The sequence below is a fragment of the Saccopteryx leptura genome, chromosome 2 (genome assembly GCF_036850995.1).
Source record: "Saccopteryx leptura isolate mSacLep1 chromosome 2, mSacLep1_pri_phased_curated, whole genome shotgun sequence".
NCBI lineage: Eukaryota > Metazoa > Chordata > Mammalia > Chiroptera > Emballonuridae > Saccopteryx > Saccopteryx leptura.
In genome coordinates this window covers 75,224,427-75,243,951 of record NC_089504.1, presented here as the reverse complement: position 1 = coordinate 75,243,951, position 19,525 = coordinate 75,224,427, and the positions used below count along the sequence as shown (strand labels likewise).

The 19,525-nt window shown below is 37.6% G+C and overlaps 1 protein-coding gene across 3 annotated transcripts in view; it reads left to right on the top strand.

The window, feature by feature from the left end:
- The window catches only part of FREM1 (FRAS1 related extracellular matrix 1), a 176,472-nt gene that overhangs the window by 94,314 nt on the left and 62,633 nt on the right, over window positions 1-19,525 (top strand). For all 3 annotated transcript variants that reach the window (XM_066368198.1, XM_066368196.1, XM_066368197.1), the window contains exons 17-22: window positions 2,497-2,691; window positions 4,081-4,266; window positions 5,540-5,736; window positions 11,245-11,467; window positions 14,504-14,648; window positions 17,602-17,743. In XM_066368198.1, coding sequence (XP_066224295.1) covers window positions 2,497-2,691; window positions 4,081-4,266; window positions 5,540-5,736; window positions 11,245-11,467; window positions 14,504-14,648; window positions 17,602-17,743 — 1,088 coding nt within the window. The remainder of the gene's footprint in view (window positions 1-2,496; window positions 2,692-4,080; window positions 4,267-5,539; window positions 5,737-11,244; window positions 11,468-14,503; window positions 14,649-17,601; window positions 17,744-19,525) is intronic.

Here is a 19,525-nt window from a genome sequence, read left to right as displayed (position 1 = left end):
CCCTGGGAATACATCCAAAGAAACCCAAAACACTAATTTTAAAAAATATATGCAACCTTGTGTTCTTTGCAATATTATTTATAATAGCCAAGATATGGAAGCAGCCCAAATGCCCAACAGTAGATAAATGCATAAAAGAAGCTGTGGTATATTATACAACAGAATACTACTCAGCTGTAAAAAAGCAAAACAAAACAAAAACAACTTGCCTTTTGGGACAGCATGGATGGACCAGTAGAGTGTATTATGCTAAAGTGAAATAAACTAGTCAGAGAAAGACAAGTACCATATGATTTCACTTATATATAGAATCTAATGGACAAAATAAACTAACCAATAAAATAGAAACAGATTCATAGATAGAGAGAATAGACTGACAACTATCAGAGGGGAAGTGGTTGGGGGCTAGGTGAAAAAGACAAAATGATCAAGCAAAGGGAAAAAAAAGACTCATAGATAACAGTGCGGTGATTACCAAAAGGAGAAGGAGTGTGGGGAGGTAGAAGAGGGTAAGGGGGGATTGGTGACGCAGGAGACCAGACCTGAGGTGGCGAGCATGCAGTGCAGGGTAGCGATGATGGATTATGGCAGAGTGCACCTGAAGCCTGTGTGATCTCATTAACCAATGCCACCCAATAAATTCAATTAAAAAGGGTTTTAAGTATAAATCATGTCCTTAGACTATATTTCATTTTAAGGTAAAGCATTCTCCCCCCTGAGTTGTAGTTATTTGTGGCTTAATGCTCAGGCTACTTTCCAGCTCTTTCTATAAACATGTCCTGTGATTCCATAATATTATAATTACAGTTACTGAATGTACCACATTAACTTTTTTTAAAAGCTGTCTTCCCTTCCTGGAATAATTTTTCCATTTCTCTTCCTGATTCCTTTACCTATAGGTCCTCTCTCCGAGCTCCCAATTCTCTGCCTTACGTACTGCTCACTATAAAGCCAGGAAGGTTTTCTGGAAAGACTTCTCTGACATTTTCTGGCCAATGTGTCTGCCCCCATACCAGTGTGAGCCAATACTCTCATCCTTGTTACCCTAGGCACTGTGTACAGAATCAGGCTGAGATATATATATATATATTCAGTTTAATAGGTAAAAATAGGCTCAATAGTGGCAATTTCATATCATTTCATTTCATACATACATACATCAGTGATACTCTGAGCAAATGCACTTTTTTCTCTATTATTAGACTGTGTCAGTGCCTGACATATAGTAGGTCTTTTGACCTTTTCAAAATGTCTGCTTTTTTGTGCTGGAACACACAGAACACTAATTGTCACATAGTAGGCATTAAATATAAAATATACGCTTGTTGAGTGAATGATGAATAAATATGCTTTAAGCCAATTTGTTTTTTAGGTATATGAATAGATGACAGGCCTTTTATTTTATTTACATTTCTAAGGTTGAAGGCTAGTTGTTTAATTATAATTCTTTCAACTTCAACCCTATTTTTCCTTAAAACAGGTTTCTTATCCTTTAATCATTTGGTTGCTCAATAATATAATTTCTGGATTTTTCTTCTCTTTTCTTTTCTTTTCTTTTCTTTTTAACAGGGAGAATAATGCTGAACACAAGATTCTAGATGTGACCAATGTGTCTTGTGAAAAAGCGATGATATCTCTGATCTTTTGTGCTCTACTCTCATCAAAACTTCAAACAAAATTGCTTCCCTTTTGGCACTTTCAAAGTGATGCATGAGAATTACCAAAAGCACATCTGGCGAACTTTTCTGTCCCCTGGATAGTGAACACTGCTACCTCACTGCCAGTAGCTAGCAACCCAAGAGCACACTGTCCTGTTCGCTGATAAACTATCTAATCCTCCTTCTTCCCCTCACGGTCTAAGTTGGAGGCGTTTTGAAACTTATGTGTCAGCTTTAAAGAATAAAAAAACAAATGTCACTTCTTTCTCAGGTGCTATTCTCATTTTGTTAACATTTTGGCTATTACATAATGAGGAAAATACTGAAACAAATGACAAAAATGTGAATTATCTTTATATTTCACTTACCCATGTTCTTTTCTTTCTTGGAACTACTATGTGGCTGATGGTTGTTCATTTAAGGTGGTTAGTGCAAATGGGCAGATAGTTATCAAAGGGATGAGGATACCTTCTTCTGCTCTTCCTGAGGTGGTCCCAACACTAAACAATTATGAAAGAAAAGTGAAACCATCACCAGTCTAGTTTTGTACCTCTTGCTTGTTCATTTGTGAACTGTCAGACCCTTGTTAGTGCTGTCTTGCCCTTCCATATGGTGATAGATGTCTGGCAGGAGTTTCACGAAAGGCAACAGATGGGCAAGCATTTTTGCATTATTTTCATGACTATTTAATTTCATAGTTATATATTGAATTTTGCATTTTAGCCACATAAGTTCCTTTTCTTGACATTCTGTGCTTGTAGAAAAGGTTTCAGTAGGTTTCATCTTGGTGTTCTGTATTTTTAAAACGTCAGGTTTCAGCTATAGTTATGTCTTCCAGGTGGTGAGATTGGCCTGGTGCCTTGTTATGACACCATTATGTTAGTGGTTTCGGATGAAGAAGCAGGACCTTTTGTGAATGGCTGTTGCTACAATGGACCTCATCCATCTGTTCCTCTTCATGAGTCCTTTCCAGTTTATGCTCTCAACATCACAGTACTTCCAGTGGACAATCAACCACCTTCAATTACAATAGGTGACAATGTTTTGGGGGTTTTTTCTGTTATAGTCCCATTATCTCACCAAGTCACATACCCATGGTTCAGTGAAATAATGCACTTTACTTATAGTCAAAATAGGAAGCCACCATACAGATTTGTGTCCAATAATTGTCTTAATATACATTTGTGGAAAATCCCAAGTCATTAAAAGAATATAGGGCAAAAGAATTTACTTGTTTAAACATTTAGACAATTTTGGGTGGGTGGGGGGGGGGTGGAAGGATTGAAGAAAAAAAGAAAGAAGAGCCTCTTGGACTCAGACAGCATTGTGGTGATTGCTGGTGTGGGGGGGTGGAGAGTAGAAGTATAAGGGGGATAAATGATGATGGACAAAGACTTGACTGGAGGGTGGACACACAATATGTTCTGTATACAGATATGTTGTAGAATTGGGCACTAAAAACTATAATTGTGTTAATCAGTGTCACTTCAATAAAAATCAACTAAAAAATATTGATAATTTTGTATGGAGAGAGAATGCGAGTGTGTGAGTTAGAGGTGTGTGTGTGTGTGTGTGTGTGTGTGTGTGTGTGTGTGTGTGTGTGTGTTGGGATGAGAACAGCATTGGAATCCTTAGATATTCTGGTTTTATTTCACATGGGGAAATACTATTTGCCTGCTATGGAGAGAGTAATTTATTTTATCCATAATAATTTCTATTAAAACAGAATGAATATACCTGAGAGACTATTTATATACATTTAACCTTATTTGCTGTTTAGAAAGTCATCTCTACATAGGCATTATGTATATGTTCTGTCTCTCAGAAAAAAAAACACAAGCATATGTATGAATGTTATTGAAATTTGCAAACTATCTCCCAAGCAATGTTCTGGAAAGAAAGCATTGTCCCTGCAGAATAATTAAGCACCAAGGCATGAAAAAAATGTTAGTTATGAGCAATTCATAATAGCTTGCAGGCAATTAACGCTCTGACAAACAGAGGTAACAACTGATCTTGAAGAGTACATAAACTACATTTAGTGGCTTATCATTAAAACAGTTTGGCAATTCTTATTTTCATTTGTCACTTCTATAGAGCCACAGGGGAAATCAGAGTTCCTTGAGAATGACTAAAGGGCTGTGCTGGAGCATTTAGTATTTCTGCTGTCTCTCCATTATTGTCTGGCTTGCTTGTACAAGAAAAAAAAATAATTCCATAAGTCAAATTAAATTCCACCCATTACCCCTGAATATTTTCACTGTAAGGAGAATTATGCCAAAGGAAATGAACATCTCCCATGGAGGTATATTTGCATATGGGAGGCTTCTCTGAATTAGAATTTCAATCACTCCCTTTGTCCTCACTATTCTGATTAGAAGATTTCACACTAAGTCATAATTGTGTTATTATCTGTATGCAGGTACCAGGTTCTTAGTAGATGAGGGTTTCTCAGCAGCCCTCACCATTAACCATTTGTCAGCCACTGACCCAGACACTGCAAAGGATGACTTGGAATTTGTTTTGATGTCTCCTCCCCAGTTTGGCTTCCTTGAGAACACCCTCCCTTCTGCGGGTTTTGAAAAAAGCAATATGGGTGTAAGTATAGGTAAGTCAATTTCATGACCAGCAATAACTTGCTTAGGCTTATGGATCTTACTGACCAGATTACACTCAATGACTGTGTAAGGGCTTCTGAAATGTTCAAAGCACCATGCACATTTAAGGAATTATTATAGCTGATATTTTTGAACATTATTATTTTTCTTTTTAACTTTGCAATTTCACATGCATGCACATTTACTTCAAAATAAATGGAAATTTTATTTACGAAGAGAATAATTATGAAAATAAATAATCTCTGGGTATCTAAGATACAGCACAGGACTGTAGCTAACAATAGAACACTGTATATTTGAAAGTCCCTTTGAGAGTCGGCTTTCATGTTTTCACCACCACAACAATAACATGGTAACTACGGGTGATGAATGAAGTGTTAACTAACCTTATTGTGGTAAACTTTTTGCTATATAGGTATGTATCAAATCAGTACCTTAAACTTACACAATGTTATGTCAATTATATCTCATTAAGCTGGGGGAAAAGATTAATTGCATTAAAGTTTATACAATTTTCCTGTGACTTAATCACAACACAGAACATTTTCCTCTTTTGATTTAAGACAGATTTAATAGCAGGTCAGCTAATGCCACTCAGTCCAACTAGTTGCTTGATATGGACTTCAAACAGACAGATGATTGACCTTGTTTTGCTTTGTATTTTTTTTCCTAACACATCCTTTTATTTGGTATTTAAAAAAATACATGTTATTAAACCTTCTATCTGGAGAAAATGAATAGATAAATAAGAAAACTGAAGCCCCAGGAGAGAGAGGTAAGCCCATAAAGGGTAGGTTGTCTCCATACTCTTAACTCAGTGCATGGCTTAGAAAACACTTCACTGTGTTTCATCTGCCAGAGGTGGTAAGGGACTTCTTTAGTTTCTGGTAAAAGCAGGGAGATGGTCTTCTGAATGAAGCATGACAAGAACTGCTCATTCAGAAGAAGTGGTTTTAATCAAAAGAAGATTTCAGTGACCCAGGTATATGAAGAATGGTCATGAAATCCCTATACATCCTGGCTAGCAGTTATCGTCCTTCTTTTCTCCATGCAAATTGTAACCCTTCCTTAGGATTTATGGATATCTGCCTCTATGTTGACAGTTGACAGTCATTGTAGCAGACCCCGACAGCTTATTCTTATGTCCACTGCTGTGATCTCTTACTTGCTTTGCTGAGAAATAGGATATTGGTTGAAGGATTAAGAATAGCTTCAGAAAGAAATGCTTTTCTTATTCACCTGCTTCATTTTCATGTGCTTTAGCTTCGTTTCAGTGGAAAGACATGAAATCTATGCATATTAACTATGTGCAGTCCAGGCACCTGAGGGTGGAGCCGACAGCTGACCAGTTCACAGTGTATGTCACGGATGGGAAACACCGCTCCTCAGAGATGCCATTTTACATTATAATCAACCCCACAAATGATGAAGCTCCTGACTTCGTGGTGCAGAATATTACTGTAAGATCAGAATTTTTTTTATTTCTCATCATTTTCTGATTTTTCTTTTCATCCTGTCAGTTTACCTTGGTTCAGGTGTTACCTAACGCATTAAGTTAATGAGGATTAGGGGGGGCAGTAACAAATGTCCTAGCATGGGATTACTTGAAAAATATCATTCTAGTAATAATGATGGTAACAATAATAATAATTGCTAACATGTAGCAAATGCATGGATGCAATTATAGTTGCATATCTATAGCATAAATACTCAACTGTAATTACTATTCCAAACCCCTTTCATGCATTTGTATTTAATCCTCACAGTAGGCCTATAGGGTGATGGTATTATTATTGCCATTAAGTAACTGAAAAAAATGAGGCATAAAGAGGTTAGCTAAATGGTCCAAGATTACAGAGCTTAGAAGTAAGTGGCACATAGAATTTGCACCCAAATAGTCTGATTCCACAGCCTACCCTCTTAACCAGTGCTATAATGGCAAGGGCACTTAACTCACAGATTACAGGCATCTTTTTTATATAGCCGTTTATAAAGATATATGAAATAATATAACTTGGACCATTTTTAATGCAATTTTAAAATATTTTATAGTAACATCTATTCGTTTTATTTAAAAATTCAGATAATATAGGTAGAATGACCCTTAATATCACCCCTCAGATAACACTTGTTATCTTTTAAATAAGGCATGCTATTAAACAAGTTACAATGTTGATAAGCATATACAGTGAAATATGAGATTCTCCCTTTCAACAGCTGTCCCTGTAGTCACTCCCGTCAGCTGAAGTTTTGTAATCAATACCACCAGAAACGTCGGTGCCCATGCCGGTGATGCTTACGTGTATGTGCCATTTTTCTGTATATATATATATATATATATATATATATATATATATATATTTTTTTTTTTTTTTTTTTTTCTGAAGCTGGAAACAGGGAGAGACAGTCAGACAGACTCCCGCATGCGCCCGACCGGGATCCACCCGGCACGCCCACCAGGGGCGGTGCTCTGCCCCCCAGGGGGCGATGCTCTGCCCATCCTGGGTGTCGCCATATTGCGACCAGAGCCACTCTAGCGCCTGAGGCAGAGGCCACAGAGCCATCCCCAGCGCCCGGGCCATCTTTTGCTCCAATGGAGCCTTGGCTGCGGGAGGGGAAGAGAGAGACAGAGAGGAAGGCGCGGCGGAGGGGTGGAGAAGCAAATGGGCGCTTCTCCTATGTGCCCTGGCCGGGAATCGAACCCGGGTCCTCCGCACGCTAGGCCGACGCTTTCTGTATATTTTTAATTACAAATCAGGGACTGTATTATACCTACTCCTTTTTACTTAAAAAACTAATTATATATGTTAAACATGTTTTCAACATATATAAAAATAATTATATATGTTGAAAAAAAATTTTTTAATTATTATTATTAAGTGAGAGGCCAGGAGGAAGAAAGACTCCTTAATGCACCCTCACCAGAATCCATTCCACAAGCCCCCTATCAGGGGCTGCTCTGCCAATCTGGGGCCGTTATTCTGTTGCTCAGCAACTAGCTATTTTAGTGCCTGAGGTGAGGCTATGGAACCATCTTCAGTGCCCGGGGCCCACTTGCTCCAACTGAAACATGGCTGAGGGAGGGGAAAAGAGAGATAGAAAGAGAAAGGAGAGGATGAAGGGTGGAGAAGCAGATGGTTACTTCTCCTGTGTCCCCTGACCGGGAATTGAATCCATGACTTCCACACGCTGGGTTGACACTCTACCACTGAGCAAACTGGCCAGGGCTGATAAATTTTTTATATCAGCATAGATTTCTTTTTAAACACTTCTTTTAAAAAAAACAAAAAACAAAAAAACAACATATGATGGTTTAATCCAGACATACATATTACCAATTCTGATTAAATGGATTATATGAGCTATACTTTGGAATAAGAGTAACCTGGGTATTTGCAGTTTACTAGTTGTAGGGTTTAGAGTAAGTTATTCTCTATATCTCTGTTTTCTCATCTACAAAATGTATAGCACATCTCCTTAGAGGTAGCCATGACAATCAACTTGGTCAGGCACACAGTAGACCCAGTAAATAGGTGCTATTTTGATCATTGTTGTTATATTTGTCACCTTTTTTTGATATTGACCTAAACAAATATTGCCAATTTTGAAACCATTACCTTACCTTAGTTTTTACTAAAAATTATCATTTTCTAAATGTAAAAGTCTTCACTTGACTTGTTTTCTATTGAATCTTTGTATAGTAGAGCCACAGAGCCACAATGATATTTAAGTGCCACTTCCTGTCTGTCCTGTGCAGTTGGAACATGGATTTCTCTGAGGCTCACTTCCATAATTATGAGACAGAAAAAAAAATCTACAAATCCTTCCTTCTACACCTACCTCAATTGTCTTGTATCTAGCTAGGGTTTAGGTCTGGGGTTTCTGACATAATTGGGCCACAGGAAAATTTCCTCTTGTTCTTCTCTGAAGGTAACCAGGCTTTTTTCTCAGCATTCCTTAGGGAAACTATTGAAGAATGACAAATGTGAAACCCTATGTGTAACTAGCAGAGCTGGCTTTAAGCTTCAAGTGATTTTTTTAAATAAAAGTCATTAATTTTGCTTTCTTGTCAAAAAGAATACTTATTTTGTAGATAGCTGGGCTTCCATCAAGTTGTGTGCAACATGCAAAAAATGTTAGGTTTGGTTGGTGATATAATTCATTTCAAATCTCTCTACTAGTGAGTATCTGTATTTTGTGTGTATTGATCTAAACCTTTTATTTATGATCTCAATAAACAATTTAAGTGAGCAAAAGAAGAATCCCACATTGTTTCAATAAAATTTCCCAGTCTTCTTGTAAACTTATTTACCATCTTTGCCAAACAATGAGTCCGGGAGTCCCAAGCTCTATGAGAAAGGATAATTAAAACATATTTTTAGGTTGCTTTATTCAAATTTCTTTGAGAAAAAGACAAGCTACCATCAAAAAAGATTTCATAATTATATCATTGTGCATTACATTATTCAAAATTTTATTTTATTTTTGAAATTAAATGTATTGAGTTGACACTGGTTAACATAACTATACAGGTCTCAGGTGCCCAATTCTACAGCACATCTCTGTACACCGTATTGTGTACTCACAACCAAGTCGAGTCTTCGTTTTTCACTATTTATCTCCCTATACTGTCCTCCACTCCCCCTTGCAATCACCTCACTGTTGTTTTTGTCTGTCTATGAGTGTTTTCTTTCTTTTGTCCTTTTTTGCTTAATCCCTCATCGTGCATTAAATTTTTGATGCCATCTTCATCTTTAATATGTAGGGCCAGATTAGAAAAAAACAACATAATTTTAACCCAAGTATCAAATATTGCAAGTGATTCTTCTTTATGCAAATTCAGTGAAAAATAATTGCAGGAAGGCTCCCATTAAAGTCAATAAAAGAGGCTGAAGGAAAGGCCATTTTCAACAATCTTTTTCTTTTAATTTTTTTTAGACTTTATTTATTCATTTTAGAGAGCAGAGAGAGAGAGAGACAGAGAGAGAGAGAGAGAGAGAGAGAGAGAGAGAAGGTGAGAGGAGCAAGAACCATCAACTCCCATATGTGCCTTGACCAGACAAGCCCAGGGTTTTGAACAGGTGACCTCAGCATTCCAGGTGGATGCTTTATCCACTGCACCACCACAGGCCAGGCTATTTTCACAAATCTAAACCAAATATGTATATCTTTCAAAGCTAAAATGCCCACTCAGCCATAATGACATTCCTGGTCTCTCTCACCTTTTGCACTTCCTGTTTATCCATATTTAGTAGCACTAGACATTTTCTTCCTTGCACTATAATTATTGTTGGACAGGCCTTCACAGTTCCATCTAATACCGACTCTTTAGAATAGTTATATTCCACACAGAATGCAGCACAGTAATATTGCATATTCGCGATAAGCATATATTAAATTAATATACTCTTTTAAATTAGATATTACTATATTTCAAAATTGAAAACAGAAATATTGCCCTGGCTGGATAGCCCAGTTGGTTAGATAGTCATCCTGAAGTACAGAGGTTGCTGGTTTGATCCCTGGTCAGGGCACATACAGGAACAGATCAATGGCCCTGTCTCTTTTTCCTCTCTCACTTAAGTCAACAAATAAAATAAAATAAAAAAAAATAGAAACATTTCTTGTTTTTTTATTCTTACTTTAAGAAAAAGAAGATCAAGACATCTAAGTACCATGTCTAGTTTTAAATGACCAAATCCTACATGAAATAAAAAAAACATTCAGTTTTCAGTGCACTTTAAGGAGTAGGAAACATGACATGGGGTGTGAGAGTGGTGGAAGGTAGTTCTGGATAATTAAAGGTGTGAGGATTGGGGGGAAATGGGGAACCCGAATTAATATTTACACTACTATGCATCCAGAAGCACCCTTCTCCATTGTTGTTAATTCAATGGAAATACAAAAGTTTTTACTGCAATGACAAAAAGTAAAAACACCAAATAATCCCAGTGTGTATGTGCCATTTCTAAAGCAGAAACATAAGAATTATAAATGGAACAAGGTCCAGGAGGTTAAAATGACGGATTAGAATCTGAAGGTGAAGGGTCGGTGTACACTCAGTTTTATAGGTGAACTTCTCTGTCACTTCCAGAAAGCAAAATCTTTTGGTTGCTTCCCCCCAACTTTTGAATTATGAAATTCTGTGAATACACACACACACACACACACACACACACACACACACACACACACACTATCCTTTGTCTATCATGGAAATGAATAAAGTATTTTGAAATCTTCAACACTACACTAATGTGAGAATAATTACTAGATTTCTTCTTGTTTCTTAAGGTTATGTTAAACCGGAAAAATTTAGAACTCATTACACATAAATCTCATGGAAAATTTGTAATAGAATATTTTAGGATTATTTCTTTTTGAACAATTGGCCAAAAGAAAGACTAGTTTTATTTCATCTACAGCTGACTTAAAAAAAAATTTTTTTAATTAAGTGAGAGGTGTGGAAGCAGAGACAGAAACCTGTAGGTACCCTGACCAGGATCCACCCAGCAAGCCCCCTATCAGACACTGCTCTGTTGCTTGGCAACCAAGCTATTTTAGTGCCTGAGGTGAAGCCATGGAGCCATCCTCAGAACCCAGGGCGAATGTTGCTCAAACCATTTGAGCCATGGCTGTGGGACAGGAAGAGAGACAGAGACAGAGACAGAGAGATAGAGTAGCAGATGGTCGCTTCTCCTATGTGCCCTGATTGGGAATCAGCCAGGCCAACACTCTACCACTGAGCCAACAAGCCAGGGCCTAATTTTTTAAAGATTTTGTTTAATCATTTTAGAGAGAAGAGAGAGAGAAAAATGGAGAACAGGAAGCATTAACTCTCATATGTGCCTTGACCAGGCAAGCCCAGGATTTCAAACTGGCAACCTCAGAGTTCTAGGTTGACGCTTTATTCACTGTGCCACCATAGGTCAGGCACATGCAGCTGACTTTTCTAACTTGTCATTTAGGTTTGTGAAGGTCAGGCAAAAGAGCTGGACTCCTCCATCATCAATGCTGTTGACCTGGACATTCCCAAGGACCCCCTGCTATTCAGCATCACTCATGAACCACGCCATGGCCTCCTCATCAATGGGGTGTTTAGCAAAGACTTTCCTCAATATAAGCAGCCAGCCAACCCTGGCCAGAAGCATGAACTTGTTTACAACTTCTCCATGGAACTTCTCAAGAATGGTATATCATGTTCCACTTTTATTTGTTTTTGCTTGATTGAAAAATTTTACCCAGAAAAGATAATAGTAAGTAAAGAAATGATACTTATCTGCTTTATTAATTTATCCCTCAAGTATTTGCTCTTGGCTCTGGATTAATATAGAACTTGAAGATGCAGCTAAAGAGAGTGAGTAATTGAAAAGGAAATAATCTGTTTTATTTCACTTTTAGAGCACCAATAAAAATAATTTTTTTTTTTTGGTATTTTATCTCAAGCTTCTAATGTCATGGAACTAAATTTGAAGAGATTTGTCTGCCCAAATTTCCACAGTTGAAACAAATGTGGACCATGTATAATAATTCATTATTCTCTGAGGAGATGATTTCCTCTTTAAGGAAATGACATTGCAATAGTAACCTGAATAATGTTTTTAATTGCTCTTTTTAAAAAATTGATATAAACCTATTTTATATATATATAAATACTTTGAAATTTTGGAGAAAGGCGTGTGATTCTAGAATCACTGCCTCCTCTCACTCTCCTTCCTGTCTTTGTGTATTCTGTTTACCCAGCCTGGAGGCTCCTTCCCCCTCCTTCACCCACTAGCTGCTACTGTGCCTTCAGAATCAGTTTCCTATTGATCTCCTCCTTGAGGCCCACTGAGACTCTCCAAACCATCCCTCTTTTTGTGCTTTGTCTTAGCACTTGTCCAATATGTCCTACTGACTTCTAATTTTTCCTTTCCCCAACTAGAGTATAATTTTACGATAGTTATACAATGTCATCTCATGTTTGAATTTGAAAGACTAATTTGCATATTTCTGTTTTTATCATCTGCAAAAATATAAATTCTAGAGCTTAAATGATATTACCAAACCATTTGAAGCAAATAATACAATACATTATCACAATTTTTGTTTTCCCGAATTTACAACACAGGAAAAAAAATAATTCAAATTTTACTCTCAAAGATATCATATTTTAAAAAAATAAATTAATTGGCTATTGTTAGTCTAAATAATTATATGCATATTGTGTGAAGTTTGCACTATACAGTCATTTTAAAGAACAATAAAAATTGTTCATCTAAGTTAATATTTTGGTGATATTCTCAGAGATTAGATGTTCACTTCTATTTTATTTTTAGTTCATTTATGGCTAAATTCTTTTTAACTTTAAATTTTTATAATTTAAAATTTTTTTATAGGGACAGAGAGAGAGTCAGATAGAGGGATAGATAGGGACAGACAGACAGGAACGGAGAGAGATGAGAAGCATCAACCATCAGTTTTTCGTTGCGACACCATAGTTGTTCATTGATTGCTTTCTCATATGTGCCATGACCGTGGGCCTTCAGCAGACTGAGTAACCCCCCACTCAAGCCAGTGACCTTGAGTCCATACTAGGGAGCTTTTTGCTCAAACCAGATGAGCCCATGCTCAAGCTGGCATCCCCGGGGTCTCGAACCTGGGTCCTTCCACATCCCAGTCCGACGCTCTATCCACTGCACCACCGCCTGGTCAGGCTCTTTTTAACTTTAGTATGTTCTCACACACATTCCCCACCCTCAAACATATAGAACTCATACAATTGTTAGCATACTATCTAATCTATTTATTATTATTTATTTTAAGCAATATTTTATCTTTAAGATATTAATTGAAAACATGGCTTGTGATAACTACAATTTTCCATTCTATGGACATATGCACTATAATTTTTTAAAGTATGTTTTTAAGCATGCAGATAGTTTTAAATTTTTTGATATTACAAGTTACATATCAATAAATATATCTTACACATATTTATGTAACATAAATCTTGGTGCACATCTCTTAGTACTTCTTTTTCATGAAGTTTTTTAATAAGACTACTTGGCAACAGAAGATGAGCATTTATAATACTTTTAGAGGAATTGCCATTGCCATCTTGTACATAATCATGCCTATTACCTAGTCAATAATGAATATTAATTAAAGATCTCTGCAAATTTTGTAGCCAATATGAAGACTCTTATTGTTATCTTGACTTGAGATCATTATAAGAAATCATTAAATATTGTTTTATATTTTTGTCACATTTTATAAATAAAGTTTTTTATACTTTTTTTGCCTTTTAATTTATGTTTTTAAGTACAGAAATAAAAAATTGTAGGTCCAAAACTGTTGTTCTTTCTCAAGACTTTTTTGGTTTTTTGGGTCTCTGCATTTTCATATGAATGTTATATAGAGTTTTTTTCTTTTTCTTTGTATTAAGTGAGAGGCGGGGGAGCAGAGAGACAGATTCCTGCATGTGCCCTGACCAAGATTTACTTGGCAAACCCTCTATTGGGCAGTGCTCTGTGCATTTGGGGCTGCTGCTCCATTGCTTCACAGCCAAGTTATTTTTAGCACTTGAGGTGAGGCCATGGAGCCATCCTCAGTGCCCGGGGTCAGCTTGCTCAAACCATTTGAGCCATGACTGTGGGAGGAGAAGATAGAGAGATAATGGAGAGAGAGAGAGAGAGAGAGAGAGAGAGAAGATGGGGAGGGGTGGAGAAGCAGATGGTCACTTCTCCTGTGTGCCCTGACCAAGAATCTAACCAGGGACTTCCACATGCCTGGCCGACGCTCTATCACTGAGCCAACTGGCCAGTCCTATATAGGTTTTTAATAATAGTTTTATATTTAAATTTTGATTCATCTAAATTTTATTTTAGATTTTAACTTGAAGTAGGGTAGGGATCTAACTATAATTTTCCCCAAGTAATAAACTACTTTTCTATTTCATTTGAGCACCTGGATACCATTGGTCTCATGTAATATATAAAATAATATATACTTTTCTCACTGGTTTAAAATAAGACCCTTATCAAACACTATTGTATTTAAATAGGACTTTTTAATGAGCTAAAAAGATACTCTTATTTCATAAAACAGTTTAATTTCACCCTATTGCACTGATTAATGATCTCTTGCTTATACCAATGGCTTAGAAGTTAAAAAATTATCTGTGACATGTTTTGGAATAGTCCAATCATAAGAAAGATTTATAGTCCTTTCCCCCCCTTCTTTCAGGAATGAGGTTGATGTATGTACATGATGACTCAGAGAACCTTGCTGATGACTTCACAATCCAGTTGTCAGATGGGAAACATAAGATACTAAAGACCATTTCAGTAGACATCACCCCAGTCAATGATGAGAAACCAACGCTGACCAAGTAAGCTGCCTGAAAAGAGTTCCTCTCAGATTCTCTGTAAAGTTCTGAGGTGTGGCAGGTTTGGTGTGAATGTAGTGTGTGTCCTCAGAGGGAAAGCAGTCCTTGAGTGCTCCTTGTCTATCACAGTTTGTCCCACCTATCCAGGCACCTACAACTTCGGTGCAAATGTTCGTTAATGTAACCACTCCTTAACACAATGCTCAAATGAGCCCTTTAATTATTTAGTTTTTCTCTAAAATTTCTATTTAACTATAAACAGTTAAGAATGACTGAACATATGGTATAAAATGAACAGCATATTAACAATTTAAGCACATGCATACACATGCATCAAATACAATTAATATATAGATTCAACTAAAGTGTGATAATATTAACTGCAGAAACTCTTCACTGGATTTATTTGGTCAAATTTTAAGAGCAGCTGAGGGAAATATGTCTGTGCCACTTCTTTTATTATCTTGGTATTTTATTGTTCTCCATTCCTCTACTGTGTTCCATAAAAATCAACATCCCCTTGCCACCCGATGTCAAAATAATCGCTTTTTAAAAATTTTGAGTTGATATTATTAATTGCAGTTTTTCTCAGTATCTCCCTCTGTAGTTGACCAGAGTTTGATCATAGAGTATGATCTCTATCAACTATAGCTCTAGCCATTTCTTTTTTTATTGGCAACTGAACTTCTTCTCTAGCTGGAATATTGAATTGGTATCACATGATTTGATTTATAAAAATAAAAATATGGAGGATATAGCGGTATTATGAAACCTTTATGATGACCTCACTTTACCTGAGAGGGAGGGAGGGAGGAGAAAAGTGGTGTTTATTAAATGCTTTTTATGAGACAGACAGTGTGTTGGATCCTTTCACATATATTATTTCCTTAAACCTACCAAAACTGGTGGAAATAGGAATTATCTCCACAGAGAAAACTGACGCTAGATAGGTAAAATCAATAAGACACTCACTCAATTCTATCTGGCTATTGCTTTCTGCAGTCTTGTTATTAAACTTCCTGGATAGCTTCACCTACAACCAAATCTCCTTCAGCCCTTTTTCAAAATTCCTCCTTTTTCTTTCTTTCTTCCTTCCTTTCTTTCTTTTTTCCTTCCTTCTTTCCTCCCTCCCTCCCTCCCTCCCTCCCTCCCTCCCTCCCTCCCTCCCTCCCTCCCTCCCTTCCTTCCTTCCTTCCTTCCTTCCTTCCTTCCTTCCTTCCTTCCTTCCTTCCTTCCTTTCTCTCTCTCTCTCTCTCTTTCTCTCTTTCTTTCTTTCTTTCTTTCTTTCTTTCTTTCTTTCTTTCTTTCTTTCTTTCTTTCTTTCCATCTTTGTGGTGAAGAAGATATATCCCCCCTTCTTTCCCTTACAAATGTGTCCTTGGATACATCACCTCTTGCCTCTTCCCTCAATGTGCTCCATTACATTTTCTGTCCTGCACCTCCAGTCTCCCGTTTATTCCTTCTGCTAACAAATAGATACAAGATCAAATTCTGGAGCCAGATTGCCTTGGTTCAACCACTAACTGGTGGTGTGACCTTGACTATGTTACTTAATCACTCTCTACCTCTTTGACAACCTCTTTGTAAATGAGGATAATAGCATATCCTTTTCATAGAGTTGTTGTTGCAAGGATTAAAACAATTAGAATATGTAAAACTGCTTAAAACATGAGCAAGTGCATAATGAGAGCTCAAAAGTGTTAGTTATTATTTTTACAAGCAGCTCTCCTCATCCTAAAACTACAAGGATGTGCCGGTTTCTCAATTATTTCAAACTATTTGAAAGAATGGTTTGTGCTCGCTTCCTCCATGTCTGCCCACTGTCTCCATCCTCCATCACTTTATTCAAGCTGCTCTCTTGGTTCCTACCAAATCTAAAGGCTCTTCTCATCTTACTGGACCCTGTTAGAACATCCAACACCATTTCCTGGATATTTCTTTTAGATGCTGCAGTAGATGCTTTTGGTTCCCCAGGTCACATCCTCTCAGTTCACCTGTGAGTGCAGTTGTGGCTGCGGTGGAACAGACTATGCACATGGTCCAGGCCCCACCTCATGTGCCCACAGTGCATCAGTCCACTTTTCTGCCCCATGGCTTTCTCAGCAGCAGCATGGCTCACCCGGCCCCTGTTTAGCCACAGCAGAAAGCCCTCTGAGGGCAGCCCTCAACCGTGGGAACTAGCAGCTACAATAAATATCCCTGGCTTCTATTTTTCAGAAACACAATTTGAGACCTATTTTACGTAGTTCTTCAGAGGGTCCCAATAGCACTGGGCCCCATAGTGGTAAAAACACCCTTTGTTTGTTACTTCCTCCTGTCTTCTCTCACTCCTGACTCCATCTCTTGTTTCTGAAAGCACTTCCCAAAGAAACGACCTGCACATTCTTGTCCCTGGGGCTCTTTCGGTGCAATTCCGACCATGACATATTTTCCTCTCCCCCTGTCCCTGTGAAGAGAACACTAGCTATGTGACAGACTGTATTAGATCCTTTCGCACATGCTGCCGTGGAGAGGGAGAGTAATGTAGAGGGCCACCGATCACCACAATATCACCAAACTTGTAACAGTATGTCGTAAATGGCACCAGAACCCCTTGTGGGTAAGTGATTTAATAATCTCTGTAAATTTCTTTCTGTAAAATTAGAGTAATGATACCCGGACCATTTTCTTTATGGAGCTGATGTATAAAATAAAATATTAGAAACAATTAGAAGTACCGGCATGTAATTACCTCAGACCATATTCGTTGCTGCTGACTAATCGTCTTTAAGGACTTTATGTGTGAAGTGGAATGAGAGCCTATTCCTGAGGCTGACTCATCATTTTCAACGCTTTGGATATTGAATATTATTCTCAAGTTGTTGAGGATTGGAAACTGTAATAGTCATTAATAACTGTCCCCGACTAAAGCAATACTTCTATTTTCATATCATCCCAAGCATCTTCCTTTTTACAGGAGGGCTGAAATGACAATGAATATGGGTGAGACTCGTATTATTTCCAGCGCTGTTCTTTCAGCCACAGATGAAGACTCACCTAGGGAGAAGATTTACTATTTATTTGAAAGACTTCCCCAAAATGGGCAACTTCAGCTTAAGGTTAGTCACTGTTTTACCTTTATTTTTCAAAATTAATAAAGCCGATACAAATTTTCTCAATATGTAGTTTTCTATAACTGTATTTATTCTCTAATAAAAGCCATATTTTGCCCTAAAGTAGAAGATTTAACTTTCCTAGTTTGGGGTTAACCCACGCTATTCTAAATTTTCTTACTCAACTCAGGGTAAATTCAACCAATACTAAACTTCTTTATTGCTCCCATCCTGCTGAGAGTATACCTAAATTTGGGGGTGGGATAGTTGAGGAGTAAAGCAAGTTGTCTAATTCCTAATGAGAATCTTTAAGATATCCTCATTCCCGCTAGTTGCACACAAGAAAATTTAATAAACTTTCTTTTTTTAGAGTAATTGTTGTGAATATCAATAAAGTGATTTTAAATTTTATGTGGAGAGGCAAAATGCACAAAATATATAACCTGGTGTCAAGGGTGAGCAAAGTTGAAGGACTGACACTACCTGACTTCAAGACTTGCTATAAAGCTGCAGTAGTCCAGACAGTGCGGGTTTGGTGAAAGGACAAATAGGTCAGTGGAACAGAATAGAGATCCCTGAAATGCACACACGCGAATAAAGTCAACTGATCTTGACAAAGAAGCAGTCAGTACAATGAAAGAAAGATAGTTTTTTAACAAACAATTCAGACTGTAATGCATGATGCCCAACACAAATTACAGATCAGTCACTTGAAAAGGTCACTTGAGTAATCTGTCAAAATGTTTATTTGACTGACCTGTGGTGGCGCAGTGAATCAAGTGTCAACCTGGAATGCTGAGGTCACCGATTTGAAACCCTGGGCTTGCCTGGTCAAAGGCACATATAGGAAGCAACTACTGCGAGTTGATGCTTCTCACTTCTCCCCTGCCCCCCCCCCTCTCTCAAAAAAAGGTTTATTTGAATGGTGGATTAAGTCTAGCAACAACCACCACCAACTATCCCCAATGTGATTATTTGACTGTATGCTTAACTTTTAATATCATGTTGACACCTCTTGAAAGGCAGCAAGGACTCATTCTGTGTGGAACAGCTTAATTGTCTTAGATTGTAGGGACCATAGAGAATCAGAGTGAAGAGCAATCACTGATTTAAATTGAGGTACAGCTGTGTCCTTATTTCATTTCAAAGAGTAATGAAGCAGAAATGCAGTGAGAAAGCACACATTTGGGTGGCTTGGGAACTGAAGTGTTTTAGATATGTGGAAATCCAGATGGGGTCAGGTTCCCAGCACGGCACCACGTAACTGTCTCCCAGCTCTGTAGGGGTTCTCCAAGTCTCTCCAAGACCAGGGCCAAGATTCCGGACTCCTAGGTTTTTTTCAGGGTTCTTGTTTCTCGTTGACTTTCCTTCATTTCTCCACCTTGAGTCTGACTTTTCTTCCTCTTAAGGGGTTTGCAAATGATTTTAAGTCAAAGCTCACATTCATTTGGGAGTACAAGTGGGAAATTAGATGGAGATGAGAGAGAGAGAGCAAAAGATATTTTTCCTGTATTTACTTCCTGGGAAAAGATTACAAAGGAAAAATTTAAATAGAATTACAGGTTGCCCAGTTTAAAACCTGAAAGAGAATCTGTTTTAAAAATTAAATTTACATCCTAACCTGTGGTGGTGCAGTGGATAAAGCATCGATCTGGAACACTGAGGTTGCCGGTTCAAAACCCTGGGCTTGCCTGGTCAAGGCACATATGGGAGTTGATGCTTCCTGCTCCTCCCTTTTTTTCTCTTTCCTTCTTCCTCTCTGTCCTCTCTAAAATGAATAAATAAATA